This window comes from Anastrepha ludens, chromosome 6, assembly GCF_028408465.1.
Source record: "Anastrepha ludens isolate Willacy chromosome 6, idAnaLude1.1, whole genome shotgun sequence".
Lineage (NCBI taxonomy): Eukaryota > Metazoa > Arthropoda > Insecta > Diptera > Tephritidae > Anastrepha > Anastrepha ludens.
Genome location: NC_071502.1, coordinates 9,505,323 through 9,530,002, shown reverse-complemented (window position 1 = coordinate 9,530,002; position 24,680 = coordinate 9,505,323). Strand labels below are relative to the sequence as shown.

The 24,680-nt window shown below is 40.0% G+C and overlaps 1 protein-coding gene across 5 annotated transcripts in view; it reads left to right on the top strand.

Moving 5' to 3' along the window:
- Positions 1–24,680, top strand: part of LOC128867547 (uncharacterized PE-PGRS family protein PE_PGRS54) — a 72,778-nt gene that overhangs the window by 24,657 nt on the left and 23,441 nt on the right. For all 5 annotated transcript variants that reach the window (XM_054108881.1, XM_054108880.1, XM_054108882.1 and 2 more), the window contains one exon: positions 16,549–17,094. In XM_054108881.1, coding sequence (XP_053964856.1) covers positions 16,663–17,094 — 432 coding nt within the window. In that variant the 5' untranslated portion in view covers positions 16,549–16,662. The remainder of the gene's footprint in view (positions 1–16,548; positions 17,095–24,680) is intronic.

Here is a 24,680-nt window from a genome sequence, read left to right as displayed (position 1 = left end):
TTCTTCCCGTAGAATATCATGCAATACGAATGCGAATACAGATACGAATGCGCATATCAACACGAAAGCGTCATCGTCATCATCATCATTTCCTTTATCTTCCATTCAAGCATAGGGTCATAATAAAGAAACATAGGACCTCACCTGATCCTGTTTTTGGCTATTTTAGTGTATTCCACGATTTCCCACATTCATCGACTTCTTTTTGTAGCGATCTTCTTCATGTAGTCTTAGGTCGGCGCCTCTTTCGGCTCCCTTGGGGGTTCCAATCAAGAGTGTGTCGACACACTTCCGTTGCATATTTTCGTAGTGTGTGACGTCATCTCCACTTTCTTAGTTGGTTAGCCAGTGGTTGCATAGAGATAACATTTGATTTTTAATGGTCTGATTGTGTTTGTAAAGATATTTGGATGAGTTCCAGATTTGAGAACAACCAAAATACCAATACGAATACGAATACGAATACTACATTGAATAAAAATATGAATACTCTTTATAATATAAATAGGAATACGAATAATAATTTCAGTAAAAATTAAAATAAAAAATTCCTTAAAGTCCTTTCACCTCCACTTCGTACAGATCTCTCCATCCGCAAACTGCGATTTGGCTAGGACTATGTTTCCTAGCAGAGAAGATTGGAAGGAAGGGAGAGTCGGCACGGATATAGGTACCTCTTCTGGTTAATCCTGTAAGGAGGAACTCAATATAAGTTTTCACTCATTTAATCTTTAACAAAAGCTGCAGACAAAGTACCGAACAACATAATTTCTTAAGGTAACCTTCGAACTGACCCCGTGGAATAAAGTAAGCAATTCTGTTTCAACCAACAATCAACTTTACTTTGCCACTCGCCCACACTCGGCATATCACCACGAAAAGGTGTCAAAGGTCCACTCAGAAAAGTGTCTACTCGTTATGTGTTATTATGCCACACTAAATTTGCGCGTATGGGTGTGTATGTGTTTGTGTGTGTGCGTGTGTTGGGTATCTATTTTTATTTCAACCAATCAGCGAAATGATATTGGCGCCCAATTTTGTGAAGTGAAGCAGATTTGTGCTCAATTACAGACACATGTGTGTATGTGTGCGTGTATATTTTGGTCAGCAAAATTACTACAGTAAAAGTGACTACCTCTCTGGTCAGCAGCGCACTAGTCAATTGAGTACGTGCACTGCGACGCTGCCAGCGCAATACAATACTCCACTTCAGTTTTCCACCAGTCCAATACCAATGGCAAATTAGGCTACTTTGTACTTACTTTAGAAGCGTGCTTCAGTATTTACAGTGGGGACTCTGAGCTTCCAATGCCTGAGTGTGTGGCATCTATTCAAGTATGCCGCTCACGATTCGACACCATAGTAGCCTAATGACATTTTACGGTGATATTAAATGCGTGTCAGAGTTATCGGCAAGCAACGAAAAGCAGGTACATATAACAAACGTGTATGTATGACAACAAAAGCAACATGACAGGTCAAAGGCCATAACTACTACATGAACAGCAAGTGTTGATAAGTGTTCGGAAAAATGAGAAAAGTTTCAAACTCGCAAAATGGTTGATTGCAATACTTAAAAAGAAATGTGAGATAAAAACTTGTGGAAGCAGATGAAAGTAAACTCAACAAACGGCAACTGGTTTTTAAAATAAATTTTTAGTATTTTTGTGCATTCACCTCGCACATATCAACCTAAAATGCATATAAATTCAGTCAAAAATGGTCTGCCACCACAGCAAAGTAGAAGAATAGAGAACTCTATTACTACACTGACGAGATCCAGGACAAAACACAACTACAACTACAATATCAAACATCCATCGGGAGACTCTTACCCTATTCCTAAACTGCCAACCCCCAAAATCCCGTTATCGGAAACCAACCACCTCCTATTGCAAACGAAGAGCTACAACTGCCTGTAGAGAGCGGCTAAACTTTGGCTCAATTACGTTCTGGATATTATAGTAGATTAAGTTTTTACTAATATGTGCTTACGCAGATGACATCGCCATTCTCTTGAGGAATACGAACGATTTATAAGAAATCCTTTTAAAAATTAACGAAAATTGCGAACGGAATTCGTCTGTTGAAAACGAGAGCAAATTTGCTAAAGTCGAGGCGGACTACACAGGTGCAAAATTTTCATGTGGGAGCTTATACTTTTGGAGAGGAAGAAAAAGGTCAGAGGAAGAAAAAGGCCATGTAAAGAATACTGGGAGTTACATGGGGTATATCGCTTTCAATAATGTATTGGTGCTACTCAGCTGTAGTAAAGCCAATATTACTCTACGGTGCTCTAGTGGGGGTGGACTGCATTAAGAAAAGCGACACATCAAATATGCGCAGGAAGGTCTAGCAGCTAGATCAGCCGCAAGACTTAACGCAACGGGGGAATTTACGGACAATATGACTCCGGAATACAATGGGGTGAAGAGATTCCGAATGACAATAGAAGAAAAGGGGCGGAAAAGAGGTATGAAACCTAACCCCAATACGCTTAATATATTTACTGACAGCTCGAAAATGATGGACGGAGTAGGTGCAGGGATTTATTGCGCAGAGGTGAACATCAGGCGGCCAATTAAGCTGTCTGACCATTGCAAAATTTATCAAGCAGACGTCTTTGCGGTAGGAAAGGCTGCAGAAATAGCACTAGCAAGAACATCGAGCAACTCCAACAATAATATAAACGTTGACAGTCAGAAACAATAAACTGATATGAAATTTCATCTAAAAACGTGCTTAGAACCAGGGAAGCCATAGAGAGACTAGCCGCACATACAGGGTGTGATTGAAAAGTAATGAGCCTTATTTTTTTAAAGCAGTTTTATTAAACCTTTTGGCTTATACAACTAATATTCTTTAAAATAGGACCCTTGATCGTCAATACACCGCTGGTAGCGGTCCTTCCACTGCACGAAACATTTTTTAAACTCATCCGCCGGAATCGCGTTCAATTCGGCTTACACAGTTTTTTGGATCGCCTCGATGGAGTCGAAACGCCTCCCCTTCAGCTTTCTTTTCGGGCGCGGGAACAAAAAGACGTCCGTAGGGGACAGGTCTGGGCTGTAGGGAGGGTGGGGAAGCACCTGTCTAGAAAGTAAAGCAGAACTATCATAGGTATACTGACAGGCCACAATTTGTTAGCAGCATACGCATACAAAATGGGAATTGCGAACAATGATGGGTGCAGATTTTGCAATGAACTGGAAGAGAGTGAAACTCTAGAAAACCTTCTATATTCTTGCCCTGCATTAGCTAGAACCCGAATGAAATGTTGAGGAGCTCTACAATATGAGAGGTTAGAATGTCTTTCGGAGCTTCAGAGCTTACTTAGATTCGCAAAAGACGCAGACTTATTACCAGAAGCCTACTACAAGGAAACGTAAGGGTCAAGCTCCATCTGGTACGACTAAGAACCAATAGGTCTATGTGGTGGCTTTCAGCCTGCCAGGTCAATCTAACCTAACCTTACCCTATACTTTTGAAACAGTGCAGGATTTTCAGTACTTGGGAGTTATGTACGTTCGCATGTAGTGGTGATTCGACTTCTGCAGTCAGGGATCGTATTAACGGCGCCAACAAAGCGTATTATGCCCACCTTAACTTGTTTAAGTCCCGGCTCTTGTCTAAAAATACAAACTTAACTATGTACAAGACTATTATCCGACCAATCTTGGATGTAAGGACTCTTAAAGGTGCTGACTGCGCGCTGATTGAAAGATTTTTGACCCAATAAGAATGGATGTTGGTACCTATAGGTGCGAGTCGCCTTCCTCTGGCAATTATCGCTTGGTTTTGAATGTTTGATCAAAATATGTTTTTCTTGCTTTTTTGCTTTTCGCATCTTATAAATTTCGTTCTATTGCAAAACGCGTAAGTCTTTTTCCGTTCGAGTCGTTTACTTTGTAATTCACAACTAATAAATCAATTATATTTGCCACATTTAGCATTCATTATTCCTCTTTTGAATTTCTTCTAGGAAATATGGAAAGTGTGTACAAATAGTGGGCGGAAATTATTCCTAACGGTTTTTCCCGTTTCTTTTTGGTATCACAAATTTAATGAACTTTCGGCTCTTCTTTCAATTGAAGTATTTTGGTAGGTGGTTCATTTAAGGTGCGTCCATTAATACTCGTAATATATATATGTGAGTGTTTTATATGTGGCAAGTGAGTATGTGGCAAGTATGCCATAAATAATATAGATCGATGATAAAAATTGCATGTGTCATGCATAGCACACTCTGTTACGTATCCATTAAATACTAAATGAAGGCATATTAAGACGATTATATAAATTAACTTATAAATAGCCACCACACACAGTAGCAGGGATATAACGAATTTTGTGTCCGCGTTTGTTGTACCTGAAAGTTATTGTCAATTAAAGAAACGTGAAATGCAAAACCTTTTGAAGTAAAACTTCTTAGGCGTCAATGGCCGTGCGAGAATGGAGAATAGAATTTCAAGGCCATGCAACGTTTTGGGCATTTTCGTTGCGCGAGAGAGAAAAAAGATATAACGTAGAGGAAAAGGAGAGAGAGAGAGCTTTACCTTATATATATCTAAGATACACTTTAGCTATTTTTCCTGAGTTTTTCCTAGTGGTTGCTAATTTCTAGTGAGAAATAACACTGCCTACTTTTTGGCGTTTGAGTGTTGGCGCAAACTTCTAGGAAATACAATACATTTTTGGTGCCTACTTTTTAGTGTTATATTTCCTTGGTGCCTACTATTTGGGGCGTTTTTTGGTCCAAATTTTTTTGGCGTCTTTTTTGGTGCCTACTTTTTGGCGCTTATTTCCGTTTCCTGCCTAATGCTTGTGCGTACTATAAAGTGCTATCCCTTCCAGCATCGGATTTATTGGTATTGCCTTGCGGTAATTTGTGCCGTTGCTGCGGTCCTGGAATCGCTGCGTTTGTGCGGGTAATAAACGCTCGGAGTAGTGCGCGTTGTTGCCACGGTTTGTATCCGGCGTTTACCTACACCGGTCGACCCTTCTTCGTTTTTTTGTAAATTTTGTCTATTTGTATTCTCTGCAAATTTTGTGAATTTATTTAGATATATATTCTTTCTCCCTCTCTCTCTCTCCCCCTCTCTCTCATTCTCTCTCGGGTCTCTCCCTCTTTCTTTGTCTGCTTTGAAAGTTTCACTTCTGTCATGTATACTACACTACACGCAGTTTTTTATTAGTATTCTATTAATTAGTTCTTGGTGTAAATGTGAGCTCTCCAACGCGGATATAGTACTCGAAAAAATGCGAAAATTTGGTGAAGTTCTTTTATATTGGTAAATCCACTTGGATAGACGGTTAGGATAGGTTAGGTTGAAGCGGTTGTCCACTGTGGGACACTCTCAGGCTCAGAGCCCATTGTAATGCCGCATTGGGAACTCCTAAAACCAGTATGCACTTTTAAAAAATTTTATGAGATTCTCGAAACAGACAGAGATGAGATCCTCCACTTCATTAAAGGATTATCTGCTTAGAATGGTAAATCTGCGTCGGAATAGCGCAGGACAATGGCACAGAAGGTGCAAGATTGTCTCTTCCCCTGGATAGATACATTAACTGCAAAAAAAATGTACCAAAAAGGTTTACCTTTAGCAATATGAGCATTTTTTGCACTTGCTTTTTGTGTTGAGCTCCTTTACAAATAAAATGGCTAAGTGACTTAATGCACTACCAACGCAGGCTTAAGGAAAGGTTGTCCCCCGTCGCCTCTTCTCCTCGCCATGGTCCATGATGGCGTCGTGAGCCAACTGACCTTGCACAAAAAAGGTATCGTATAAAGTTTCATCAGACATCTTGAGGACCTGGACTTCGCCGATGACATCTGCCTCCTCTCTTACAAACTCTCACGGATGCAAGCGAAGGCGGACAAACTCGTCGCGCTGGCACGCACTGTGAGACTGGAGGTCAACATTGACAAAACCAAGGCTATGAGAGTTAACCGCAATAACGCAAGGCAAATATTGGTTGACAGATGCCCGGTGAAATTCGTCGAAAACTACATCATCACGTCAGATGGTGGGGCAGATGAAGATGTGAATGCGTAAAGTCAGTATTGTTGTACGGAAGCGAAACATGGCTGGTCTCTAACACCATCACACAGAGGTAACAATCCTTCACTAACAAAAGCCTTCGCATCGTTTGCAGAATATTCTGGCCAAACACCATCAGCAACAACGCACTGTAGAGATTAACGAAGGAGGAACCCATCCTTAGGCAAAGCAAACGCAGAAAGTAGCGATGGGCAGGTCACACGCTATGCGTTTTCATCCATACAAAATTATACAAAGTCAACGAAAATTTTTAACTTCACTTCAATGAATCACTCCTTTACTATATAAATAAAAAATAATAATTTTGAGTGATTTTGATAATTTTGTCTGTTTTTTATTGCATTATTGTAGCCCACAATACGGTTGACGTACAACGCCTTTGCAACAATTATAAATCTTCCAATAGGATGATTAATTGTGTGCCACCTTGTATAATTGGCCCTTACTCTCTTTTGGGTTTTTGGTCGTGGTCTTCCTCCTATTTGTTATGTACGTCTTGATGTTTTCCACGAATAAAGAGGGCCTGTAGTTTTACGCCGCCTCCGAACAGCAGATGGTTTTTTATGAGAAGTTTTTTATGGCAGAAGTACCCTTGAAGGTTTACTATTGTCTGTCGAGGGGCGACCGCTATTAGAAAAATGTTCTTCTTCATTTTGGTATTTCACTGAAATTTGAACCTACGTTCTCTCTGAATTCCGAATGGTAGTCGCACACCAGCCCATTCGGCCTCAGCGGCTTTTTAGTGGCCACTATTGCCACTAAAGTACAGAATCGTAACAAGGTCCTCAAATCGCTTGCCTGCAACACTTGGAGCAAAGACAAAGAAATGTTGCTATCGACGAAGACGAGCGGTGATTAAACTACACTGACAGGCAAAATTACTGCTACAACAACAACAACAACCTCGGCGGCCTCAGATTTAACAGGCTTTAAAAATGCAAAAGCCACCGCCTTTTTTATCATTTTGGTATTTCATGCACGGAGACTCGAGCCCACACACTAACGAATAGTTGGGACGCATCAACTAACGTGGCTAAGGCGGTCTCAGATTTTACAAGCTATAAAAATGCATAATCAACTTTTTGTTTTTTAATTCTGATTAAAAATTATTATGAAAATTTATCGCAAATTTATAAATCTTGTGCAAGGCTTGAAACTGGAAATTTTATATCGACTTGATTATATTGGAAATGAGCTCTATTTTTATAAAAAAAAAAATTATAAAAAAATAAATAAATAGCCAAAACTTGTCAAAATGTTGACGTGATATATTAAATTTTTTTCGCAGGCTGTACATGTATAAGTATCGTAGATGCAACTTGTTGAGAAAGGTAAAAATTACCAAACCCAATGGCTGTGAATAGATTACAAGTTGTGTACGTGGCTGCACTACTTTCTAACAAAAGGACGCATTGGCTGGCCGAGATGCGGTGCCGAAGCAATAGGGCGCTTGTGAGGTCAACTTCGACAATGTAATCCGCCAAATAACAATAAACATACAAGTGTATGTATTGCTGCATGTGGGCAGATGAATTTATTGTTATTACCTTAGTGCTGCCTGACTGTCGTGGGTGTAATTGTAGTTTATTATCATCAATGACGAGACGCAGAGACGGTTGGGTCATCAACTTGTATTGGGGATGTAACTAACCAACTAAATACCTCGATGCACGTACAAAATATTTATAAAAGTATCCATGTACATACATATGTAAGTAGAAAGGTAGCTAGAATGAGTTTTGTTTAAGTTAACTTTTTCATCGAAACAGGAATGTGGCTCGTATGCTGCAAAGTGTATTCACAACAGCCGGGCTGTAATCGGTAATGGCTTGTGAGAAGCAGGATATGGCACATAAAACTATTTTAAAAGTATTTTGCAAGATATTTAATAATTACTTCCGCATAGGGACTAATTAACCACGTCACAATTTCTTCTTCTCTAGCGTAAGTGCACTAGACTGCCATCAAAGAGGTTGTGGGTTCGAATTCTACGTAAAGCACGGCCCTCGCACTTTTCCAAATTTACCTACTTTCCCTGTTTTTGAAACAAACAAAAAAATACAAAAAAAAATTCATTCCTCAACCTCAAAAAAACGTATCCTTTCCATCCTTACACCCGCACAATAGTCTGTGCATTATTTGCATTCTGTGGCTGCTCAAAGAAAAAAGGAAAACCACACAGTTCCACATTGCATCAGTGGCGCTAGGAAGAGGAAGCAAGCAATCGCGATAGTAGCGCAGGCATACCAAATTTAACAAAGTCCTCAACCATCTGTGCGATACTTCTGCCAGAAAAATGTGAGACACAGATGCGTTGTTCCTAAGCAATGATAGGTGGGCATTCCCAGTACATAGAACTGGTAGCGGCAGGCTAATCACCTAACCTGTCAGAAATCAAAACAGATTAATGAAACCAACGTGCAGGGTTTGATTGAAAAGTAATGAGCCTTATTTTTTTAAAGCAGTTTTATTAAACCTTTTGGCCTATACAACTAATATTCTTCAAAATAGGACCCTTGAGCGTCAATACACCGCTGGTAGCGGTCCTTCCACAGCAGGAAACATTTTTTTAAACTCATCCGCCGGAATCGCGTTCAATTCGGCTGTCACAGTTTTTTGGATCGACTCGATGGAGTCGAAACGCCTCCCCTTCAGCTTTCTTTTCAGGCGCGGGAACAAGAAGAAGTCCGTAGGGGACAGGTCTGGGATGTAGGGAGGGTGAGGAAGCACCGGAACTACCATCTTGCCCAATGAAGAGGTGCAGAGGAAGGTGGTGTGCGCCGGCGCATTGCCGGGATGAAGGGTCCAATTGTTGACGAGGTTCAAGTTTTCCGGTCACGATTTCCCGCACATTGTAATAAGTTAAATTTAACTCTTCACTGATCTCACGTAGGCTAGCACGACGGTCAATGTTCAAAAATTCACGAACCCGGTTCACATCTTCGTCTGTTTGCGTCGTCGAAGGCCTTCCAGATTGCTGTTCGTCTTTGACGTCCTCCCGGCCTTCCTCGAACGACTTGTGCCACCGTTTTACCTGGGCCCTGGACAGAGATTGGTCCCCGTAAGCCTCCTTGAGTAGCCCAATGGTTTCGGTACTCATTTTGTTTAGCTTTACGCAAAATTTGATCGAGTAACGTTGCTCCAACGATCGCTGCATTTTCGCCACTGCAAAATCCTAAAACACTTTTAAAACAGCTTTCACGCGCGGAGCGATATTGACTGCACCGCTGTTGCCAGCGAACTGGGATCGATTTCTAGTGGAAGGGGAAGGTCTAACGATCATATTCTCCCACCAGCCGATTCGGTTGATCGCTTGGCAGACGCTCCGCGCGGGAAGGCTCTTAACTTTTCAATCAAACCCTGTAAGACTGAGTCTTGTCGAGGCCCTATGCTCCCTAGAGGAGTGAACAAGGAAAAACAATGTCTTCTTCTGCTGACGATTGGTGCCATAGCTGCCGAAACGATTCTGCTTGAGTGGTTCGTGGTAATTGGCGCCAATAAAATACACCAAATGAAGTCGAGTCTCTCTCCACAAGGCTTTTCGAACGCAGATGTAACTCATCGAATACTCTATGAACTGCATCCATTTGTTTCCACTTTTTGCTACGACTTGACTTAGCTAACGGAGGCGCTGCTCTTATATTGCCGCTAGCCCTCAAAGGTCCATAAATCTTTCACAGAAACTTTCTTTTTCTCAAATATCTCAAGTCGCGCCCATTTGGATGTTCCCACCTAAGTTGCTGCACTATAAAATTGGACGGTATGAGTGGAGACTTCTAAACCCGTTATTATAACCGCTTGTGAATGCCCTACTCTGTGGCGTAAGAGCGTGAATAATAACAACATTCATTGAAGCAATCTTGAAGTATTCGTGAAAAAGATTCTGCCGAACAGTTGTGGCCCTTTAATAAGTTTTCTTTCTTTTCCTTTTCCTCTTTTTCTTTTCCTTTGAATATATCATTGCAGTGAGTCGTCTGAGACCCGGTGGGTCTCCCCTTAAGCTTTTAGTAGAGCTTTTAGTAGAGCTTTTAGTATTACATCTTCTCTACATTTATTGAAATCAATGGAATTTCCAAACACAGCTGGCATTCTACGGGCAGGGAAACCTGTAAAACCATATTTCACACCATGCAAGGCCGACCCAAAGGCGGTAAACTCAAGCAATATAACTTCTAAACTTGAGGAGGAACTCAACTCGCCATGTTAATGTCTCAATAGGCCACAGGAGCAACGAGAGTAAGAGGATGCAGATGAGCTTGCTAGAATCCTCCTTAAGCTCGTCCAAAGTGGGACCAGTAGAGGCTCACTTCAGGTGGATTAAGGCGGGACTAGACTTTCACTATTATAGCATTGCAGATAGACGATGGAATTGACTACCAATCTGTGTCATGCCCAGGAAAACATGGCGTGACTATAACTAATCAAAGGCGAAACAATTGCTTGGATATGAACGATCCAACATCTCAAGACTAACTGCGGTTCTCACAGAGCACTGAAGCTAGGGGAGCTCGCAGCGAGCACACAACAATATTGCCGCAGGTGTAGAGAAGTGATTGAGAAGAAAACGTTTTTTCAATATCTGTGCCCATATCCGGGTTTGTCAAGAGCAGGATTATGAGCTTTTGGCAAAACATTCTTTAACAGGATTGGAGGAATGAATGAGAAAGGATTCCCCCAGCCTCGGACTATTTAGAAAGTTTAACAATTCGAAGGGTGGCGTATTCCAAACTCTGCATGCAGACCATAATCGTTCTCCAAAGTAAATGAGTCTATAAGATATTTTACGAAGATAGATACTTAAGATGCGTTCAAGCTTTTCCTCCACCTACCAACAAAGGCTTACCAAAATGGTATTTTAGCATGCCCCATTACTGTTCTGTCAGCTAACCAGTAAGAGCTCGTGACTCTCGTTCCCCCGACAGTCGGTTCTACGTTACCGGAACGACCCGGATTTACTATATATCCGGCCAAGGGCTGTCACTCCAGCAGCACTCCCCGTACATGTATGGGGAATGTTTTTACTGCTACAACAACAACAACAACAGCTCTTGACTCTAATGGCCCGGGAAGAAGTCATGGTTCTCATTATTTGATTTTTTCTTTTGACTCGGATTCTTCACATCTTCTTCACATCAGCTCAAAATTACAGCCTTTGCATGTTATGAGTGGTTCAGGCTCACGTTTCACAAGACCCTCACGTCTTTGGTTGCCTTCACACACTTCATGCCTTAAGCTACTCAAAAATATATAAACTATGTTATCTCTATTGACCTCTGAAACTGAAAGCCAGAAGCATTTATAGGAGATGCGAAAAAGTGCAGAGCAAGAAAGCTCTGAATATAAATTCGAAGCAAAAACAGTTTATGCAAATAAATAACGAGCAACAGTGCAAATAGAATAATTATTTCATGGCGATGTAGCGCTGCAGTTTCTGTTGGAGCTAATTGAATAAATATACAAAGAGCTTAGCGCATTTGCTTACTTTTCTCTTCCAAGTTCGTTTCCATTTTCCTTCGCCAACCTTAAATGCAAGACAGCAAATCATAGCCAGGAGCAACCATAGAACAAAATGCAAAAACAAAAATATTCAAATTAACACCACTACACTTTGTAAGCCCGCAGATGCCGCACAAGCAGAAGCAGCGAACAAGTAATTACGTGTGCGGTGAGCGAACATAATAAAAATACAGAAATGTGGAAGGGTATACAAAGAAATGCTGGAGGAAAACAAGGTGTTAAAGGGCCACAATAAACAAAGTTTCAAACAACCATTTACATTTGCATTTGCCTTAAAAAAAACTTTGTTGCCATGCCATTACCTATAAGCCAGATTTCGTTGCAGATGTTCCAGCTGCCGCTGCCGCCTTAAACGTTGGTGTGCCCGTATGGATGGACGACTTTATTAAGCAGCAGAAAAAGTTATGTTTATTATGCTTACATTTCTTACAAAACTTTGAGCCAACATCAACAAAGAATCCAACTTAAATTTATGTAAATATGTAAAGCTGCGGGAAATTTCGTTCGCTCCTTTTATGCAATAAAAAAATCTTGATGGAGCTTTCATAACTCTTTATGAATGAAAATATAAGAGTAAATACCATATTTCACAACAGCGAAGCAACAGGCGATTGAATGTAGGAATATATTATACAATATTTTTGTGCTGCTTCAGTGCTTGCGCAGTGTATCTAAGTGTGTAGCATACATTCGGGCGCTGAGGAGACGGGGAAAATTTATACGGAGCACAATACGAGTGTATTTGAATTGCTGGTAACTGTGCCGCATTCTCCCATGAATACGTAAACAGTTAAAATGAAATGTGATTATTCTGAAGGCTTTTAGGGGCATTATGTTGAGATAATTTGAACATAAATATTCCTTTCGGTGGAAAAATCAGCGTGAATATATAAAATCTGTGAGCGCGCAAACACTTGATTTCTTCAAATAAATTTCTATAATTTCAAGGAGACATCAGTTTGAAAGTACAACCCTAAGCAGTGATTAACGAATATTACCATTCACAAATATTATATTACCATGTCAAATAACCTTCACAGAGTATCTGAGCGTGATTTACTTCGCTACCATTTGTACTATACTCAAATTTTCTTGACGTGCTAAAGGTGACAAAAGAAAAGAAAATACTGGAGCTCAGCGCATTGTGGGTGAATAATTTAAATAAATACAGTAGAAACTCGCACGTAATGAAAACCGGGATCGGTGTAAGTTTCGAGGTGGTTGCAAGTACTAAGTTTTTTTCCATACACATTTTTTCTTTGAAGTGAAACTTCTTAGGCGTCGATGGACGAGCGAGAATGGAGAGTAAAATTTCAAGGTCATGCAACGTTTTGGGCGTTTTCGTTCCGCTAGAGAGAAAAAAGATATAACGTAGCGGAAAAGGAGCGAGAGAGCTATACCTTATATACAATATATCTTAGATACACTTTAGGCTATTTTTCCCGAGTTTTTCTTTGTGGTTGCTAATTTCTAGTGAGAAATAACACTGCCTATTTTGGCGCTTGTTTGTTGGTGCAAACTTGCGGGAAATATATTTTTGGTGCCTACTGTTTGGGGCATTTTTTGGTCCCAATTTCCATTCCGTCGTCGGATTTATTGGTATTGCCTTGCGGTAATCTGTGCTGTTGCTGCGATTCTGGAATCGCTGCGTTTCTGCGGGTGATAAACGCTCGGAGTAGTGCGCGTTGTTGCCACGGTTTGTGTCCGGCGTTTACCTACACCGGTCGACCCATCTCCGTTTTTTGTAAATTTTGTCTATTTGTATTCTCTGTAAATGTTATGAATTAATCTTAATAAACATTCTTTCTCTCTTTCGCTCTCACGTGGAGTTATTGCGTGTATTGCCTTGGAGGACTTTTTTAAAGAGTTTCCAATTAGTGAGTTTATTGTAAAGAGTTGGTGGTTGGCCTTTTTCGATAATTGCTTCCCTGATTGTTAGATATATTGGGAATAATCTGAGTTCAGATCAGATCTCTCACTGATTTGAACATAATCGTGTGATATTTTTTTAACTATGAAAAAGTCGATCAAGTCTGGGGTTTTGTTGACATCTGTTGCCCAGTAAGTTGGTTTAGCTGTTGAAAGAAACTCACAGCCCGTTTCTTGTGCTGCTTTATATAGTTCCAATATTTTTGTCGAGTCAGGCGGGACCTCCAGATGGTATTTTTCACGTTGAAGCCTCCGCCCATTATAAACTTAAATTTATGCGCATTTATAAGCTCTTTATATAGCCATGATTGAGAGAGACTGGATTTTTGTTTTGATTGTGATAGTGTTCCATACAAATTAAAATAGTTTTTTTACTGATAGCAATCGAAGTTTATTTATTTTTATTTTATTAATTAATATACTCTAAACCGATAAGATTCATTTGAAATTAAAGAAATTTTTGATTTTGATTTGTTTTGTACACACTCGCTTGCTCAGTCCCACAGCCTCTGCGCGGTCTCAACATCGTTTAAGCAAGCATTGTTTTGCTCTGCCCAGTCCAAGCATATATTGAATGCTGATCTTCCCACCTCCGATGCAATTTTATGCGTATTTACAATAGCATCACGTCGTTGGGTGCTTCACCGACTGTTTCGTCGTCTTCATTACAGCATTCTTCGTTTAAGACTGTAAAAAATTGGAATGAATTGAATGTTGGATGCATCATCAGCTATCTGTAATCGTGGATCCGAAAGAGGAATGATAGCGTCACAATCCCAGTTAGACGCTTTTTCAAACAGTTTTTAAAACGATGACTTGAATTGAAGTTGCATTAAGAGCATCCCATTTCTAGGTGAATATTTCGCCGTAACTCATCAATAGTTTCTCCACAAGTTAAAATGTGACTTTAGAGAGATTTTTGTAGTTAAATTTGGTAAGCCTCCCACGTGAAACAAAGACATCCAAAGCACTGACAGCTTTTTGTCAGTGCAAAGGTGCCTTTGGGAAAACGTGGGGTCTTTCTCCTAGCAAGATCCTATGGATCTACACGGCTATGATAACACCTATTATCAACTATGCATCAGTGGTCTGGATAACCAGACTCTCTCTCGTGGAGTACCTTATCAAGACTACAACGCCATCTTTTGCACCGCAGCTTTTCCGACTACTTCAGGCCCGGCATTAGATGCTCTCGTTAGTCTACCACCACTTGATGCTTTCATCCAAGGAGAGGCCTTCAGAGCCATCTGCAGGCTAAAACACAATGGGAACTGGGCCCGGCAAGCAATGTTTTCGCATTTTCACGGATGGCTCCAGGACCGAGCATGGCTCCAGCTCTGGGACCTACGTGGCATCCAGCGGGACAGAACTGCCCTTTGCTTGCATTTTCACTCTGACTCCTTAGCTAGGATGGGCTCTGAGGACCACTTCTGTGGCCCGGAGCCCGTTCTGACACTCCCTTCTACAGCCATCAAAGCCACGGTTAGCAAATGAGTTACTACTACCCACAAGTGAGCTTGACAGACTGAGAGAGGTTGCAGATGGACAAAACGAATGTTACCTGTCATATCCGACCGACTATCGCAGTTCCTTCTATCACTGGCAGAGGGGACTGTAGGAGGTTGGTTGGACTGATGACGAGCCACGTTTTATGGACAAAGCACGTGGAAAAGGTGGGCATCTCAGACAGGGTACTCTTGAAGAGGAGGATGAGACAGCGGACCACTTCCTGTGCGTCTGCTCGGCCTTCGCTCGAATCAGGTTTGAGGTCTTTGGCACTGATGTGTTAAGAAGCCTTGGTTCCTTGGCACCACAAGATCTACTCAGATTTCTTCGAAAGTCGGGTAGATTAAAAGAAAATTAAAAGGGAATCTGAGTGCAGCACAATGGTTTACAGTACAGATACAATTTAGATCTGAGTGCTGTACTTGCTAGTTGACCCGACAAAAAAGGCTCATAACGTTGTGATCTATGGGCGGTATTTGAACCGTACAATTAGGAAGAAAGCACATCACCGATATTTGGCAGTCGTAGCTCTTTAACTTATTTCTAAGGAAAACGTATAACAAATTAAGCCCCATTTCTTCATGTGCTATTTTGAACCCCTTGGCACCAGTACAATAGCCGCAGAACTCAAAAAGTCTTGCCACTCCACGCCTTTCAACTTTCATTGGACTATCATCATTTAATCCCCATTACAGTAGGGACTTTTCCGATAAGGAGACTTCTCTGTAAATGTTCGGGCTTAGCAGCTAGACAATTAAGGTCACTTGGGGCTCCTTTCTTCAGCAGCCTGGGGCAGTGATCCAACTCAAGCCTCTAGTTTCTTAACGTAATTATTTAAAGCTCAACATTTAATAGTTTTATATCGAGCTCCTCCTTCTATTTGTGACGTGCGCCTTGATGTTGTTCCACAAATGGAGGGACCTACAGTTTACAGTTTTAAGCCGACTTCGAACGGCAGATATTTTTTACGAGGAGCTTTTTCATGACAGAAATACACTCGGAGGTTTGCCATTGTCTGCCGAGGGGTGGCCGCTATTAGAAAAAACTGTTTCTTCTTTTTGGTGTTTCACGGCGTTTCGAAGCAACGTACTCCGAATTCCGAATGGTAGTCACGCACCAACCCATTCAGCTACGGCGGCCGCCGAGGAGTTTAACTTTAACTAAAACTAAAATAATAAAAGAAATCACAAATTTTGCTTCTTCGTGTATAGTTGTTTGTGCCTGTATGTGTGTTTGTTAACGAAAAAAAAAATCTTCAGCAATTGATTTTAAAGTGCATTTGAAAAATTCTGTGCAGCCACGCGAAAATAATCTAAATCGAACTCTAATTTTTCAAGCAACGTTCATACAAATTTTCAACTGAATTCTGTAGTTTTAGTATTACGAAATTTTATATACTTTTCACGTTTTTATGCGAATACCTTTTCAGCTTTCAAATCGCTTCCGAAAGTATTAAATTTGAATTACAACTAAATAATTTCCTTTTTGCTTTTCCCCCTTTTCCATTGCACGTCAATTCTTCCGTGAGCAGTCCACATGGTTACACCGTAAGCGCAGCCAATAATCGCATTCATATACACGCACATACTCATACTCACACTCTCACATACATACACACACACTCGTACCAGCAAAATACGACGTCATGAAATCCACTTTGATTTGGTTGTTGCTGGCTGGTTGTGGCGCCGTGTTGCTGCTGGGCGACACAGTAGACGCCTGGAATCGGCAGTTCTTCAACCGATACTCACGTAGCTGGCTGCGCAACAATGCCGACGTAGTAGGAGGAGTTGGTGGTGGTGGTGCAGGTGGTGTAGGTGTGAGTGGAAGTGGAAGCACTAGTCTTGCCGGCAATACACCACAAATCGACGACTTCAATGCACTTTTTGGCCTCGGCAACGATATGAGTTTGCATGGTAATAGTGGAGCTGGTGTTGCAGCTGGGACTGGTGGCGGCACAAATGCCATTTTAAGCGGAGGCGGAGGAGGAGGTCTGGGGAGTAGTACCGGTGGTGGTTTTTCTGCCTTCGGTGCTGGCTACGATGCAGACACAGGCGGTTATGGTGGTCAACAACAGGTGAGTTGGACTCAATTTCATTATGTCGCTCATGTTTTACTGTGCAGCGACTGAACAAAGTCGCAAGCAAGAAAGAATGTAAAAAGAAAAATATGTTTCCAATAAAGAAGAAAATGAACTAAACTTCCCACCCATGCACTCGTTCGCTGGTGCTGGCAGTTAACGTGACTTGTACTAACCGTAATGCAAAAGTTTTCTCCTTTTTTGCTGCACTTTTCGCCACCAAAGTTAAAGTGTGCAAAGCTCGGTGGCGAACAAGTGCTGAGGTTAACAAGTTGGCCAAAGAACAGAATTGTGACAGCAAAGACAAATGCAAGGAAATGAAAGAAATAACTAATTAAAGAAAGGACTTGTTGAAAGGTAAAGTTTGCATTAATAGGGAAATGAACAGAGGCCAAAGTTTGGTAAGGAACCTGCGTTTGAAAAGTTTTAATTGACCAAAACATTTATATCGAATGACCCATTACAGGTTTTTAATGAGGAACTGTTATTAATGACTAGATTTGCTTAGAAATAAAATTTCGATGTAAAAGACGAATATGTTTAGATGAGATTAGAAACAAAAATAAATAAAATAAATTTACTAGGCAGCGATTTCTTGTCAAGCGTCCAAGTATTTTGGGTATGATCGCCTGTAAGCTTAGAAATTTATTTATTTGTAGGTTTGGGATAAGAAGTAAACTGATAAAATTGAAAAAAAAAATAATAATAATAAATATTTAGTAAAGATAATTAGTAAAGAGTTTTGGTAAATTGTTTTTTTAAAGAGTGGAAAAATTCGGTCTTTTTCAACATTTTAGTACATTTTAAAATATTTAACAACATTTTAACGTACAGAACACTTCTTTCGGATAAAATATAATTCAAAATAAAAGTTTGGGAAAAAATTATATATTTTGTTGTTGAAAATTTCTCCCAATTTTGCCAATTTTCGAAATTTTTTGTCAATTTTGAAAAACATCCACTCTCAAATTTATCAAAAAAATGTTCATTAATAATTAGCTCAGAGTGTAAAAAATTGTAGAAAAAAAATTGTATTTTTTTTATTCAACACTTTTGGAATAAAGTTTGTTATCCAATTTTGAAAGATTTTTCTGAATTTCTTTTTATTAGTTGCTGAGAATGCACTCAATATTACCAATATTTATTTGCCTTTTCTGTTCGTCTTAACATCGTTAAATTTATTTTTAATTTTTTTAATATAAAATATACTTTTTAAAAACAAAATTGGGCAAAAGATTTTATTATATATATGTAAGAAAACTCAGTAGGCCATTCCTTTAAGGTCGGAGAAGATTTAATTTTTGAAATTGTCACTGAAAATATTTCAGTTTTTAAATGTCGAAGAGCTGAATAAAACGTTTATGAAATAAAGAAAATTCGAAAGGCCATTTCCTTTCAGGTCAGAAGCGGGATACTGACTCCTATTTTTTGTATGAATGCGCATAAATTCGTGCTTTGTTATGCGCGTTGGCAAGATGCATATATGGCGTAGTGTATAAAATACTTGCGACGGTCGTGGGAAAAAAACTATATTATGAGCAGATTAATACGTGCGTGTTAATGTGTGGAAAGCGAGAGTTGAAAGGGAGCAAGGAACAAGCAGATATACAAAAAAACGAGTGGTGCAAGCGTGTACGAATGTACATATTGTGCGGGGAAAATGCCGAAAATAGTGAATTTAAGAGTGGAACAACTTAAAACGCTGCTGCGTGAACGGGAAAAACCTACGACTGGTTCTAAGGCAGAACTAGTCCAGCGGTTATGCGAATTTGAAAACAGTGACGAAATAAATATGGACGAAAGGTGTACAATGCAAGAGCAAATTAACGAGTTGCGGGAAATGATGCAAGGCATCACTACTTTGTTGCAGCAACAAAGCCGTGAGCAACGACCAAGTGTAGAACAAACGGCCGCGAGTGTAGAAACTGCAACTACCCCGGTATCAATGGTAGATTCTTCGAGTGCAAGGAGTTCGGTGAAAGAGATTGCTGAAACTTTACCTACCTTTGATCCAACGAATGAACTTTCTTTGCCGGTTGAAAAATTTGTAGAACGTGTTAATCAAGCGCATAGTGCCTATCAGTGGAACGAAAGAAGTTTAATGCTAGCAGTTTTTAGCAAGTTGAAAGGTGTTGCCAAACTATGGTTAGATGCTTCACCAGAGTGTTACTCGAATTGGACAATTTTCGCGGAAAGGTTAATAGAAGAATTCGGTACTAAGCCAAACGAGGCAGAGATACATTACAAAATGAACAGTTCGGTGCGTAAATTTGATGAAAAAGTCATGGAATATTGTTTTCGTATGAGTGCCATTGGGCAGCGATATAATTTGAGTGAATCAGCGATTATAAAATATACGCAGAACGGATTACGAAATCGGGAACTGCAAACGGCAATTGCTCCAATGCGATTTGATTCGATGAGACACTTGCGCGAAACGCTTGACGAGTATGATAAAAATCGTAATAGTACTCCGGGTTTGAAGTTTGAACAAAACAAAAATAGAAACACGAATAATGACGGGAATAAAGGTAGCGCTGAGAATAAAAGTAAAATAAAGTGTTATAATTGTTTTGAAGGAGGTCATATAGCGACCAGATGTTCTAAGCCACTACGAAAAGCGCAGTATGGTGATGGTCAGAAAGTTGACCCGAAGGTTGAGGTTGTGCAGCGTAATAAGAGAAATGCTACAATGACAAACCGTAAAGTCGAGTGCGATGAGGAATTTTGTATTAAACTGGTGTATGTTAAAAATCAAGCAATAAAAGCATTCGTGGACACAGGAAGTGAATGCAGCATGATACGGAAATCATGTGCTGATAAATTCGAAATTGAAACAGAGCCTTGCGTGTTAAAAATAAAGGGCATATGTGGAGGTGCACGGTATGCAAGTGAGTTGATGAAAACTGAAATAAAAATTGACAGTGTAAAAGTAAATGTAATACTATATATAGTGGATGACGAGTTGTTAACGTCAGATGTATTGCTTGGAAAAGAGATTTTCAATCGGAATATTGTCGCGCACATAAACAGTGGACAATTGAAATTCGAATATCTACCGATCGCGGAAAATCGAGAAACGACGGTATCTGAACGCAAAGTTATAAATGAAAATCAAATAATATGTGGAGAACTTGAAAGTGCGCAGGCGGGAAAGCTATTCAGACTGTTGAACGAGTACAATGATATATTTGCAAATAATATCAGTGAGATAGGACAGACAAATGCATTATCCATGAAAATTAAGTTAGATACTAATGTACCTATTGCACAAAACCCATACCGTATACCAGAGCCGAAGAAAGTGTTGGTTCAACAGATGATTAGAGAGTTATTAGTTAACGATATAATAGAAACGTCAGAATCTGAATATGCGAGTCCAATTGTACTCGTGAAAAAGAAAAATGGAGAATCGAGATTATGCGTAGATTATCGTAAGGTCAATCAACATACCCGAAAAGAAATTTATCCAATGCCGCATATTGAAGAACAGCTTCATGAAGCAAAACGTTATAAATATTTCACAGTATTAGATATGAATAGTGGGTATTATCAGATACCGATACATCCAGATAGTCGTAGATATACTGCGTTCGTAACCACAGAGGGGTTGTATCAATTTAAACGAATGCCGTTTGGGCTAAAGAATGCCCCAGTAGTCTTCCAACGCTTGATGGCAAAGGTAAAAGAACGAACACAGAATGGAGATATGGTGAACTACATGGATGACATTATGATAGGGGGTTCAACTGTCGATGAAATGTTGGCCAAATTGAGGCGTGTACTTGATGCATTACGAGAGCTTAATTTGACTTTGAATTTGAAGAAATGCGAGTTTGCAAAAGAAACAATTGAATTCTTGGGCCATACATTAACTCCAAGCGGAATTAGTCCAGGTACAGCAAAAACAATAGCTATTACAAATTTTTCAATACCTAAGAATGTAACTGAAGTACGACAATTTCTGGGGTTGAGTGGATACTTTAGAAAGTTTGTGGCAGGGTATGCCATTACATCAGAGCCACTGCGACGTTTACTTTGTAAGGAACAAAATTTTCGATGGGGCGAAGAACAGCAAAGGGCTTTCGATGAGCTGAGGTTGGCGCTGGTGTCCAAACCGGTGATGACGTCATATAGAATTGAAGCTAAGCATGAGATCCATACCGATGCAAGTTCCATTGGATTAGCTGGCGTGTTATTGCAACTTGAAGAAGACGATTGGAAGCCGGTAGTATATTTTAGTCGATCCACGAGCGAAAATGAGAAAAAGTATCATAGTTACGAGTTGGAGACTCTTGCAGTAGTGGAAACATTAGAGCGTTTTAAATATTATGTCTACGGGAAAGAGGTTACTGTAATAACCGACTGCAATGCAATCAAAACAGCAATGGCCAAAAAAGAGCTCATCCCGCGCATAGCGCGCTGGTGGCTCAAAGTGCAAGAGTACGACATAAAAATAGAGCATCGTTCCGGTAAGCGGATGGAACATGTCGACGCGTTGAGTAGGTCCCCAGTAGAAGCATCGCGTGAAGTGGACGAAGCGTCCTTGTGTGTCTTGAAAACAGGTATAGACGAGCAGGACTGGTTATTTAGTATGCAGATACAGGATGTTGATGTCAAGCAAATAGTCGATAAAGTGAAGTCAAAAGATATTAAAACGTTAGATGAATATATACTTGAGAATGGTCGTTTGTACAAGAAATATGAAGGTGCGAAATTGTGGGTTGTACCAAAGGCACTTCGATCAAAAGTTCTGTATGATTGTCATAATAATGCAGGTCACTTAGGTGTTGACAAAACTATCCAGCGATTACTGAGTTATTTATGGTTTCCGAGGATGAGAAATTATGTCAAATCGTACATCAAGTCGTGTGTATATTAGGGAATACCATTTCGACGATATAGAACCAATTCCGTTCAAGACAGTGCACTTAGATCATTTAGGTCCATTCCCTAAAAGTAAACAGAGAAACGAGCATCTGCTGGTCTTAGTTGATGCCTTTACAAAATTCACAGTCATACGAGCGGTCAAGAGTACCAAGACCAAACCTGTACTAGAAATAATAAACGAAGTTAGTAGTTACGTCGGTATGCCAGCACGAATTGTGACAGACAGAGGTACCGCTTTCACTTCGAAAGAATTCACGAAATATTGCAACGACAACTGTATAAAACACATCAAGAATGCTGTGCGTACTCCCAGAGCAAACGGACACGCAGAACGAGCAAACAGAACAATTTTGTCAATGCTGTTGCCAATTACCACTGAAGATAGATGTTGGGACGAAAGGTTACGAGAAATACAGTGGGCAATAAACTCAATGAAAAACAAAACTACTACTAAGACACCTCAAGAGCTACTGTTGGGTTATGCCCCCCGAGATGTCCTACAAAACAAAATATTATTAGCAATACAAGACGAACACTGTGCAGTTAACGATACTGATTTGGAAGAGGTCCGACGTACGGCAGCAGTCAAAATCAACGAGGCAAGACAAAAAGCCAAACTCAAATATGACAATCAGCACAATAAACCAACAGTATACAATGTAGATGATTTAGTGCTCGTCGACAATGAACCAATGAGTACCGGGCATTCACGAAAATTAGAGCCACATTACAAAGGACCATTCATAATCACGGCATCTATTGGTAATGATCGGTATGTGGTTGAGGACTTGCCAGGTTCACACAGGAAGCAGAGACATTATTCATCGGTGTACGCATCTGATAAGCTGAAATTGTGGTGTAACCTACCTCCATGCGACGATATCGAAACAGACGAAGATGAGACTACAGGAGAATCTACGGAATCTGAGCGGGGTCGCACCAGTATGTCAGGAGAGGCCGAGTGTAAGAAAACTCAGTAGGCCATTCCTTTAAGGTCGGAGAAGATTTAATTTTTGAAATTGTCACTGAAAATATTTTAGTTTTTAAATGTCGAAGAGCTGAATAAAACGTTTATGAAATAAAGAAAATTCGAAAGGCCATTTCCTTTCATATATATTTTTTTTGTTCCAAATTTTTGGGAAAAAGTTTGTGTGTCAATTTTGAAAAATATCTACACTCACATTTTTCTAAATTTTTTTATTAATAGCTAAGAGTGTAGAAAATTGTAGAAAAGAAATTAAATTTTTCGAAAGTATACTGGGTGAACGATATGAAGTGTTACCAACTTCACACTGCTTGTGTCTGTAAAACAGCTCATGACATCAACGTCAAAATTGTTCTAATGACAGTTCAATATATTGTTTATAAGCCATCAAAAGCATTTGGGTCTCAGTTTTGTTGAATTTATTTTTTTTTTCTGTGATGGAATTCAAACGTGTGATTGCGTTATATTTGGCTGGAAAATCACAACCAGCCATTGTTCGTGAGCTCAGTCACCTCAAAGTGAATCAAATGTTTGTGTATCGCACTATAAAACGTTACAATGATACTGGTAGCATTGCAAAACGATATGGAGGTGGCCCAAAAAAAAACCACGCAACAGCGCCAGAAATGGTTCGGAAAGTGAAGGCTCGACTTGAACGAAATCCACGTCGAAGTGGAAGAAAAATGGCTAAGGAACTGAAAATATCGCAAGACAGCATTCGACGCATATTGAAAAATGAGCTCAAGGTCAAGGCTTACAGTTACAAAAAGCACACGATCTTTCACCCCTGCAAAAAAAAGTTCGGTGCGAAAGAGCAAAGGAGTTGTTGCGCTTGCACGAACGTAGCGAATTTCCTAACATTGTGTTTTCTGATGACAACAATTTCCCAATTGAGCAGTTCATAAGCACTCAAAACGATCGTGTTTACTTGGCCGAACGTTAATACGAGAATTTGAGCCTACGTATGGCCACTCAAAGCAATTTCCCATCGCAAGTAATGGTTTGTGCCGCAGTGACCGGTGATGGATGCTCTCCAATCGTTTTTATCGAGCCTGGTGTCAAAGTGAATGCGACTTATTATCGGGAAAATGTTTTAGAAGCTCGGCACCGTCTCATAAAGCTCGTGTGAACCAAGAATGGTTAAAAAATCATGTTCCACACTTCATTTCGTCCACACAATGGCTTTCTAATTCGCCAGATGCAAATTCCATCTGGTCCATTTTGGAGAGCAAGGTGAGCACTAAAAAATATGCCAGTATGGATGCGCTGGAAAAAGCGATTATACGAGAATGGGCCAAATACCCCAAGATCACATTCGTGCAGCATGCAACTCATTTTTTGACCGTTTGAAGGCTATAGTCATAGCAAAAGGTTGCCATATCGAGATAAAGTGAATATATGTTAAAATTGTAATAATTTTTGAACAATTTTGTCTTTGAAATCAATAAAAACTAATTTCACACAAAAAAGTAATGTTGTTTTGAATAGGTAACACTTCATATCGTTCACCCTGTAGTATCTTAAGAACATACTGTGAAATTCCCAATATTACATCTTCTACACCCCATTAACTAGGTAAACAGCGGCTCGCGCGCTCCTGTACCTTAACTCATTTATCTCGAAGTAACTTTTTTCGGTACGGCGAGGTGAAAAAAAAGTTTAACCGAATCGCTTGAAATTTAAATATGTTGTTCAAAACATGTATGGC